This window comes from Vigna unguiculata, chromosome 10, assembly GCF_004118075.2.
Source record: "Vigna unguiculata cultivar IT97K-499-35 chromosome 10, ASM411807v1, whole genome shotgun sequence".
NCBI lineage: Eukaryota > Viridiplantae > Streptophyta > Magnoliopsida > Fabales > Fabaceae > Vigna > Vigna unguiculata.
Window position 1 is genome coordinate 20,624,920 of NC_040288.1, and position 10,900 is coordinate 20,635,819.

General features: G+C 33.3%; 1 protein-coding gene and 1 long non-coding RNA gene across 14 annotated transcripts; one reads left to right on the forward strand and one right to left on the reverse strand.

Annotated features, from left to right (window-relative positions):
• Positions 1–840: 840 nt before the first annotated feature.
• LOC114166878 (protein NRT1/ PTR FAMILY 2.13-like) lies at positions 841–3,207 on the forward strand. Its single transcript, XM_028051757.1, has 4 exons — positions 841–952; positions 1,033–1,250; positions 1,492–2,045; positions 2,120–3,207. The coding sequence occupies exons 1-4, from the start codon at positions 910–912 to the stop codon at positions 2,955–2,957; spliced, it is 1,653 nt and encodes a 550-aa protein (XP_027907558.1). The 5' UTR covers positions 841–909; the 3' UTR covers positions 2,958–3,207.
• A 480-nt stretch (positions 3,208–3,687) lies between these two features.
• On the reverse strand, positions 3,688–9,163 carry LOC114166879. Of its 13 annotated transcripts, none has more exons than XR_003600043.1 (6): positions 9,015–9,163; positions 8,816–8,835; positions 8,660–8,735; positions 7,967–8,281; positions 6,410–7,866; positions 3,688–4,971 (listed from the first exon to the last, which is right to left on the reverse strand). It is a non-coding gene; the product is annotated as an uncharacterized LOC114166879 (long non-coding RNA). The 13 variants fall into 13 exon arrangements; XR_003600041.1 differs by having other exon boundaries at positions 7,967–8,502; XR_003600033.1 differs by having other exon boundaries at positions 7,967–8,735.
• Positions 9,164–10,900: the final 1,737 nt, after the last annotated feature.

Here is a 10,900-nt window from a genome sequence, read left to right on the forward strand (position 1 = left end):
ATCTATCGAAATTAATAAGTTTAATTAATCTAAAAAAGAAATTCTAAAATTCTTTTTAAAGTGAATTAACCCATTCCCTTTAATTATGTTAGACTTTAACGTGCGTCTCTCCCATCCCTCTTTTCGGTCTTTTGAGGTCTTCTCGTTCCTCGTTTGGTAAACCTAACGGAAATCATTATTATATTTGAATAAAATTGATTAAAGTTATTTAGATTTAATAAAAATACAGTGATAATAATAAAAGTTATATTTTCTGCCACCGAATCACCTACCTTTTAAGAAGATTTCACTAATTTATTACAAAAAATAGTCTTTTGACAAATATTTTGCTTACAAACGGCAATCATTATTATATTTGAATAAAATTGATTAAAGTTATTCAGATTTAATAAAAATACAGTAATAATAATAAAAGTTATACCTTCTGCCACTGAATCACCTACCTTTTAAGAAGATTTCACTAATTTATTAACAAAAATAATCTTTTGACAAATATTTTTCTTACAAATTGACAAAGTTACTAAATAAAATAAATTTTTACTTTTTTATAGAAATTAAAAGATAAAATAATAAATTTTTGGAATTTTTTTACCAAAAATAATTATTTGTCAAAGTTGATCAAACAAAATTTTTGTCAAACTATCATTTTCCAATTTATTAATCACCTAAACAATTATTTCAAAACAAAATTTTGATTGGTTGCATCTCTAAAGAATTCAAATTTTTTCAAAAATAATCTTTGACTGTCGATGATTAGAAAAGGTGATACACAGAAATCATAGCTTAAGTAAAATTAATGAAGATAGAGAATAAGATTAATGAGTGAAGATTGTGGTCAAGTTGCTTGAGGAAGTGGAAATCAAGTATAAAATCACTTACAGAAGACGTTCATTCTCAAATTCAATAGCTATGGAAAACAAGCCAGGATGGAGGGCTATTTCTTACATCTTAGGTCTCTATCTAAACAAAAAATGTGACATTTTCTATGTTCAAATGGAGCTAACTAAGCTTATGTATGGTGTGGTTTTGTAGGAAATCAAATAGTTGAGAGGATTGCAACATTAGGAATGATGGGAAATTTCATGGTGTTTTTGTTGCAATTCTTCAACTTGGGTCAGGTTGCTGCTGCAAATGTTCTTGCCACATTGGGAGGAGCTAGCAATTTAACAGCTGTTATTGCTGCCTGTGTTGCTGATGCCTATCTAGGGAAATTCAAAACCATTGCTATTTCTTCATTCGGAGCACTCATGGTATATGCTCTCCTCCGTTATCTAGAAACACCTACCACATAATAAATAACCTTATGTCAATTTATACTAAACCTAGTTCATATTTGATCAAGAATGAAATCAAACAAATTTCAGACATATACTAAACCTAGTTCTGAGCACATGTTAACTGACATAAACATAAAGCTTACTTTTATGGTTGTTAATATATTTTCTGTTATCTTTTATTATTCTATGAGTTGGCTATGATGGTGATTGTTAGGGAATGGTGATACTAACACTAACAGCTTGGGTGCCACAACTTCATCCTCCAAGTTGCACTTCAACTGAGAATTGCGTTCCTCCAACGAGTTTTCAACTTGGGTTCTTGATTTTAGGCTATGGTTGCCTGGCTCTGGGCACAGGGGGGATTGGACCATGCACTATTCCCTTTGCCATTGATCAGTTTGACACAACTTCCTCCGAAGGAAGGAAAGTAATGAACAGATTCTTTAATTGGTACTTCACTTCAGTGACAGTTATCCAGTTGTTCAGTCTAACAGCAGTAGTTTACCTCCAAAACAGAAGTTGGATCTTGAGTTTTGGAATGTTAAGTCTTCTCATGTCATTTTCAATTATCATATTTTTTGTTGGAGCTAGCATTTATGTTTATATTCCACCAGAGGGGACCATATTTTCTGGTATTGCTCAGGTATTTTTTGCAGCTTATAAGAAGCGTCGCCTCAAAATTCCAGTAATAGAAGATGAGGGTATTTACTATGATCCCCCAGTGGATGCAAAAACACTACTGAAGATGCCCTTAACCAAACAACTCAGGTAATGTGTTACTCCTCAGCTAATTATAGAATAATGTTTCTTTGTACTGAAGAAGCTGTTTGATTTTTGAACAGTTGTTTAAACAAAGCTGCCTTGATAGAAGACAATGAACTTAACAGAGGAGGTACTGTAAAAAATCCATGGAGGGTTTGCAGCATTCAGCAAGTGGAAGAAGTCAAATGTTTGATAAAAATGCTTCCAATCTGGGCTTCTGGTATTCTTTGTTTGGTTCCCGTAGTACAACAAGGCACCTTCCCAGTATCGCAGGCATTGAAAATGGACCGTCACCTTGGAGCAAACCTCAAACTTCCACCTGCAACCTTCAACGTGGTGTCCCTAATCACCATTATCATATTCCTCCCAAGCTTTGACCTCTTTCTGCAACCAATATTAGCAAAAGTGACCAAAAACGAGGAGGGTCTCACGAGCCTTCAGAAGATAGTGATCGGTGATATATGCTCAGTTCTCACAATGCTAAGCGCTGGCTTGGTGGAGTGGCGAAGAAGGGGTGTGGCAATCGCACATGGTGCAGCTGATGGGGTGGCCCCCATGAGTGCAATGTGGCTGGCACCACAATTTGTCTTCTTGGGATTGTGTGAGATACTTACCGTTGTTGGACACACCCAGTTCTACAACACCGAGTCACCAGAGAATATGAAAAGCATAGGAAATTCGTTGCAGTATCTTGTGATGGCATTTTCAATTTACGTTGGCACGTTGATGGTGAATGTGGTGAACCAAGTAACTCGAAAGTATGGTGGAATTGATTGGCTCAACGATGACATCAACGCTGGCAGATTGGACTATTATTACTTCCTCCTAGCAGGATTTGCTACTATAAATCTTGTCTACATCTTGTACTGTGTTAAACGCTACCATTACAAGGTGGTTATTCCACCTAATATTTTCTAGATTTGAGAAGTATTAATTTTTCTCTCTTTTTTTTCCTTGTTGTTACTTTTTTCTTCAACATATTAATGCTAAAGGAAGTTGTTGACGAATTCTAGAGATCATGTAATGCACTAGTACAGGTTTTGGGTTTTTAAATGGCCCTTTATCTCAGAGTTATAGCGGAATAAAAGTATATTAAAATGCGGTGACAATTTTGTAATTTTGGCGAATTTTTATGCCTCGGTTGTTCAATTAACCGAAGCATAAAGTCTTTTCTATTAGATATGAAATGATGATTTAAGCTAAAAAAGGGGGGTTGAATCGGTTGTTTAAAACTTTTTCGAAAGCTTAAAATCTCTTTTGATTGAATCAAATAGACCACAAAATTCGAATGCAAAAGTTGCATAACAATACACTTTTAATCAATCAAAAATAAAAACAGCAGATTAATCTATTCATACACCTATGAATCAGTTGATTAAAATTTCAAAACAATCGGCTAAAGTTTTGAGAAATTATGCAGAATGCAGAATTCACAAATTTTACTTAAACAACAAACTTTTACACACAAGACTTGTTTCAAACAATATTTCTAACAAGTATGCCTTATCAGATTACATAGAAACACATTGAAACACAATAAAGAATGATTTACTTGGTTTTCTTGAGATTTTAAAGTGAGTGAGATGACCGGAAGAGAGTGGCACAAATGTTTTTATACTGGTTCACTCAATCATAGAGCTACATGTAGTTTACCAAGATAACCTGAGTTTGGTTTCCACTATATTAAAATGTTTTACAAATCACACACCAACATTACACTTTTGAAGAAAGAAAAATACCAAGATTTTTTACTCACAAAAAAATATAGATTATAACCCTACAAGAATCACACTCAAAGACCTAAAATCACACTAAGTAAACAACCAAAGGCACAAGAACTACAAAACCTAATGTTGGCTCTCCCTAGCCAACCATACACGAGTTCTTCAAGCTTCCACCAGGCCAAAATGCCACTAAGATCAACCAAGATCTTCAATCTTCACCTTGCAGTTGTGTAATTTAGAGAAGAAGTTTTTTCTAGTGATGAATAATAGGTTTTCAAACTCAAAAACTCAGAATCAGACCTTTGCTCTCGAAAACACAACTTATATAGTCTCATCTTAAGTGAAATCAATCGGTTGAATTTTTCATACAATCAATTGATTTCACTTGACTTAAGTGAAATCAGTCGATTAAAGACCAATTAAAGTGGTTGAATGCATTCATACCATAAACTATATACAACAAGCCTTTTAACCTGTTAAAACCCATTTTAACATATTAAAAAGGACACACAAAGACTAAACAAACATCTAACATATGTCATCTAGCCTACGAATATGATGTAGCATGTAACCATTACATTTAACACATTATTTCCTAATTTAAAACTATAGAAACATAATATTCAAGTGGATCTTCATCAATCTTCATCAACCACATGATCTTTATGCACTTTTCTTTATCAAATCCTTGCATCAAGCTTGTTTATGCTAAACTTTTCTACCCCAATTCTAATATAATCCTTGCATCAAGCTTGTTTATGCTAAACTTTTCTACCCCAATTCTAATATAACCGAAATATAAAGTTTTCCAAAATTTTCAAAATTCACATCATTTTGAATTTTTTAAATTGAATGCAAATTTTTAAGGATTCAGTTCCCCCTGAATTGAGGCGTAAAAGGTTTTCTACTGTAGTTTCTTCGTACCCAAAGCTGATAAGTTGGTTTAATTTACAAAACTGGCATTTTTTTAATTATTTCATTTGTTAAATGGCCAGGCCATTTAACAAATGCAACATATCAAATGTCAAGCCATTCATTCATGCACAAGAATATTCATTACACTATTGATTAGATTTAAGAGATAAAATGTGATTACCAGTGAAGGCAGAGGACATCTTGGTTGTCCTTTGAATCAACCGTGAAATGCATTGACTTCAAATGAAACAATTACATGCAGATGGTGCTCTCCCGCATGCACCCTTAAGATTCTGATTCAATAAAAGGATACATGTCAAAATCATAGCAATACTCAAGGATTTTCTTGTGCACTTTTTAACACCCAAATTCCAAAGAATTTAGAATCCTCCATTCAAAACCAATTATCCAAAGACAGTAAACAAATAATCCATAGATTTCCAACGTTGATTTCGAATCCAAAAGCTGAACGACTATTATTTTACTGTTGTGGTTTAATTCAAGGCCCACACAAGCTTTTGAGATTGGTCTACAATGACAAGGTTTCATTTCTTGCCTATATTAGGATATCTTATCACAATTAAAAAAAAATTGTTAATATTTATAAAAATATAAAATTAACATATCAATGGATTGTGTCTGTATATTTATACAATAAACCCAACATAAGTTACAAGACACTAATATTAAATTCTTAAGTTATATATAATAAAAAGGGGCAACTGAATTAAAGGACTTTTCTATAAACAAATATCAATGACTTGTTTGGAGTAAGGCCAAGTTGGTTTGATTAATTCATAAGCTTTTTCCTCAGCAGCATGCAAATTTATTCCTTTTAACTCTTACAGGATAATCTACCCTATTTGACTATCACTATATGCATATGCCCTGACAATGGTTTCTGAATTCGGCTATGTATCGTTAAGATTTGTCTGTTAATTAATTTGTCTGTTAATTAATTTCTGCATAAAGGCAAAAGGGTATAAAGAAATGGGGTGTCTTGCAGTCGGCAAGAAAAGAACAAGAATAACTTTCCGTGTCCTCTTTCGTTGTCATAACTCATGACCAAACGAGGTTTTCGAGAGCCATGTATTATCTTGGCATGAAAGTGGCGTTTTATTAGCACAATCACTCATCAGTGGACACAACCTACCCTTCACCATGTGGCCATCTCCATCTTCCTCTCTGTGATCCATGTCATTATCAATGCAACTTATATTCTCTCCTTATTCACCATTTCATTAAACATCTCACAGAACCACTTTACCAGTATCTTTGTTCGTTCACCATTTCATATTTGTTAAGAGGTGAAAAAAGGTGATTGATAAAAGCATGGAAAAGTTCACAAAGAAATGGTCGATCGCCTAAAAAGCTTGTGCGGTGGATGCTTTTAGTAGTAAAAGAAATACTGCAATTCGTGCTGTGTGACTGTTACAATTACAACAGACAAGTGAAATATGCAGCAGTTCATGTGAATGCTTTTAGTAGTAAAAAGTATATTGCAATTCGTGACTGTGTGACTGTTACAATTACAACAGACAGGTGAAAAATGCAGCAGTTCATGCGCATGAGCAAGAGGCCACATATCTAACTTTCTAGTTTCTTCCTTCATTAAAATTTTGCCTTTTTTCATTATTTATGTGTGCAGGGCAAAGTGTAGATTAGACAAATATAATTAATAGAGGCTTAACTTATTTGACATCTAGCAAAAAGTAGTTGTGTTCCATTAACCTGATCCGACAAAATAATCAAGGGTCTCAATTCCGTGGCAACGATCTCACCACCCTTGTAACGCGTGGCATGTACGTGTGAACAACACTGGCTGAGTCTTTGAGTTCACTTTTTCTGTTTTTGTTACTTTGGAAGGTGATGATATTATCTAGTTAGAGGCAGAGGCAAAGAGAGTAAAGAAGAGAGAGAGGTTAACATAGCATTTATTTTGTGTATTATTATTATTAGTATAGATAGTATAGATAAAGTAAATGTAAAAATGCCTTACCTTGTCAGGTTATGACTTATTGCAGACAGAGACTGAGTCAGAAGTAGGGATGTTGAGTTGAGTTGGCAGTTAACAGTGCCATGATAATATAATGAATCAGTGATTATCACTGTCACAGTTCCAGGTAATTTTAATTTTTAACTTCACCACATATACTTTTATTTTAACTCCTCCTTCTCACACCAATAACCTCATACATAATAGGGAAAACCACCAAGTAATAACCCTAAATTATCTAATATAGAGCAAACAACCAAATCAATCTAGTGAGAAAAAAAGGCTAGTCCACACATGAAAGAAGAATTGAGAGATGGATTTGAGCACTGAATTCACTATAAATATTTCCTTCCAACACAAGCAAAGGCAACTGAACTGATTTCTGTTGTGAATTCTGATACATCAAACTGAATACACAAAATCCATTTAAATAGAAAAAAAAAATCAGTAGATGATACTGGAAATGAATATGAAAAGACAGAAAGAAAACTAGTGAAAATGAAATAAAAGAAATCAAATCCACCACTACACAATCCTGTTGCAAGTCTTGAAATTCAAGAAGAATGTGTTGATAGAATAATAAAACGTGTTGTAAAATAATTTAATCAGCGAGCTTACCTCAGAGGATCAATAAACCTATTGATTGAGGAATTAAACATAAGCTTGAAACCCCCTTTTTGCTGCAGAGCCTCAAGCAGCAGAATCCACAGCAAAGTAGTATCAAAGATGGCAAATTTATACCAACAAATGGTCCAAACTAAGTAAAAACAACAGTGGGTAATGAGTAAAGCTTGTTTTGAGTATGTGTCATACATTCCATGCTGAGGAATGACCATAACATGGGACACTAGCCATTCATATTTACATATTGAATAAAAAAGGACAAGAGTTATGAAAAGTTCCTCGGTTGAACCAATACGGGAGGCAATGGCATTCTTGATTTTCAAAATTAAAAACTGCCAAAATTATTTGAAATATTTAAAATTGAAAGCAATCTTTTAAGTGAGGAAAATCAATTCATAGGTTATTTGAGTCAAAATAGTAATTGAGAATGCTATGGTAACCAACCAGTACATTTTAGTTTCACTATTCAACCTTCCCGTTTATAGGCCTTAGATTGGATACAAAAGATCTTTTAAGAAATCCTTGCCCTCCCACTCTAGCATTTCAAAATTGAACTGCAAAACAATTCCTAACAATTGAAACAGTAACAATTAAAAATTAGCTTCTCAACACAGAAAAACGTGACAAATAATGAACTAAGAAAAATTGCATGAGTAAATCCTACGTACCTCATCCAATATGACATCAGCAGCTATTGAGGTTTCCCACTCAGCCTTTAGAATAGGAAATAGACATTCAAATAGTGCACAAATGTATTCATCTTTTATCTCAAGAAAAAAAAAAGTCAATTAATTACAAGTTTATGACAAGCATCTAATAGAAACAAACAAACTACAACTAAGGAAAGCTAAGATATAGCTCAAAGCATTTATTTATGAAAACATGTAATTTAAAAAAAGAAGGAGAAAGCAAACCTTTTAGTTTCATACAAAAAGACTACAAGAGAAAAAAAGAAGATGAGTGTCTTTGACAACTCCAAATCACTGCAACATTCCAAAAACCAAATAACATGCTCTTCAGGATAGACCAAAAAATTTTCAGCCATTCTATTGACAATCTTCAAAACAGCAAACAAAAATCAATTCAAAATTAAAAATGCTTCAAAAAATAAAGAGAATAAATTTCACTAAGCAGGAATTCTTAAAATACTCCCTCTGAAAACTTTTGCAGTGAACTAAATATTGACAATGAAGGCAAAAATGCTCTGCAAAATCGACAAAGAAATTGAAAGGAAGTTGAAATTGAATCATTGTATACTCGGGGAGCAACAAATCCAAATCCAAACAAATAAAACCTAGATTATAGACATAAGTAACGAAATCAAACAATAAACCTAAAGATGCACTAGGGCAAGCCATAACCTCTGCCGTCTACAGCTTCGTCGTCGTCGCTCTCCTGCTTCTCAGCCAAGCCACTCTCAACGCCGCCACTCGATGCCTATGCCGCGTGAAAGGGCTTACAAAAGTCTATTCAAAATAATTCAAAATATGGATTACAAGCGAGATCAGTAGAAGTACCCTATCCGAGGAGCCGACACCTGAAAACGAAAACGAGAACGAAATGGAAATGAAGCATTAATTGAATGAGATGATTATAAACCCTAAGAAAAAAAGAATAGGGTGGCACGAGAAAAATACGAAAGTTGATAGAGGAGACGAGAGAACAGTGAACCACTGTGCCTATAAGAGAGTGAACTACCGACATCAAAATTCAAACCTTTGTGCGAGGAGCGAAAGATTGAGAAAAATGATGTTGCCAAGAGCAAAGGAGAAAGCAAAATCCGTAAGATTGTTGTTAGGAAGTGCGAAAAATATTGTGTCGTGGTCATGTGAAGTAGTTGAAGAAGAAAGATGGACAAAGTTCAAGAGATGTTAGACGAAGAATGTCTTATAATTTGAAAAATGAATCTTTAATTTGCTAAAAAATTAATTTTATTTATTATAAAATTACTTTCATATTTCTCAAAATAAAAATTATCATAAAAATAAAACACCTTTTCTTTAATTTGATAACAATACTTGTACTGTATCTAGTCAAACTCGACCAAGTAAACAGTGTGCATATCGAGACCGCCAAGTATCCAGGCTAGGCCGAGTTAGCACTTCATATCACCAACATAAGCCATCTAGGCAAGTAGTCGGTCTAGACCGACTACTCGAGCATATCTGGTAAGGTTAAAGCCCAGGCCGACTACTCCAATAAACTTAAGCGAAAATCGAAGCCCCCACATTCAATAGGTCTCAAGGGCCTGGGTTGGGGCCCAGGCCCACTCATGGCCCAAACTAGAGCCCAGGTCAAGACCCAGCCCATGAAATGGTCAAACGTCATTAATGTTCTATAAATACACGTGGACCCCATCATTTAAAGGTACGCATTCATTAATCACTGATTTGACTCTCTAAGAGCTTTGACTTACTTGAGCTTCGGAGATTCTTCTGCAGGTAACCCCTCCTGGATTCAAGTTGACATGTATCGACCGGGAAGAGGCCAACTGAAGAGATAGCGGACTACATAGTAAGGTGACGTTTGTGCCTAACCTATCTTATTTGTTCTTCTGCAGGAACAATACTTAATTTAATTATTAAAAAATAAATCATAGGTATAATTACTTTAGGATAATTTTATATAATAAAATTCACGTGAATTAATTATGGAAGGCTTTTTTTAAAAGAAAATAATCTACATGTATTTTTTAATAAATAACTTTTAAGGAACATTACATATATTTTCATACAAATAAATTGGCAAAAAATATTATTAGTAATAATTGTATACATTTTATGGAGTTTGAACTTGGAGTTTGAAAGAACACTAGACTATTTTCTAGAAGTTTAAAACTAAATCTTTGTAATTTAGCAAAGATTTTAAAAACCTATACTACTTTTTAGAGGTTTAACACTAAATCTTTGTAATTTAAGGGAGGTTTTAAAAACCTATACTATTTTTTAGAGGTTTAAGTTAAACCTTTGTAATTTAACGGAGGTTTTGAAAACCTACACTATTTTATAGAGGTTTAACACTAAACCTTTGGAATTTAACGGAGATTTTAAAAATCTCAGTTAAGTTAATCCATTGCTAGAGTTATATTAACCTTCGCTAAATAACCGCCGTTAAATGCAACTTTTTTTTGTAGTGACATATAGTCTAAAAAACATGAGAAAGAGAACTTCCTCATTCATTAACAAAATCTATGGAACTAAAAAAATGAATGAATTTTTATAATTATTAAAGAATTAGAACAATTACAATTAAAAAAAAATAACCTACGTATCTAAATAAAATTTTAAACCACTATGTCCTCTAAAGATACCAAATGCTACATTTTCATATGACACAATATGCTAAATTCAATGTGAATATTCAAAATGGCTCAAACATGGTAAAAGAAAAAGTCAGACCCATGCTTGTCTGTCCTGAAATCCCTTTACTATGTTTCTTCATTTATGAATTTAATAATGATATTTACTTTCATCTATTAGATTGATTCACATTATTTGAAACTTTCAGGAACATAATTTGATTAGATCTATAATATAAGAGATTTCAAGTTGTTAAAAATTAAAAATTTGAAGTAGAAAGCATAGTAAAACAATTGAATCATC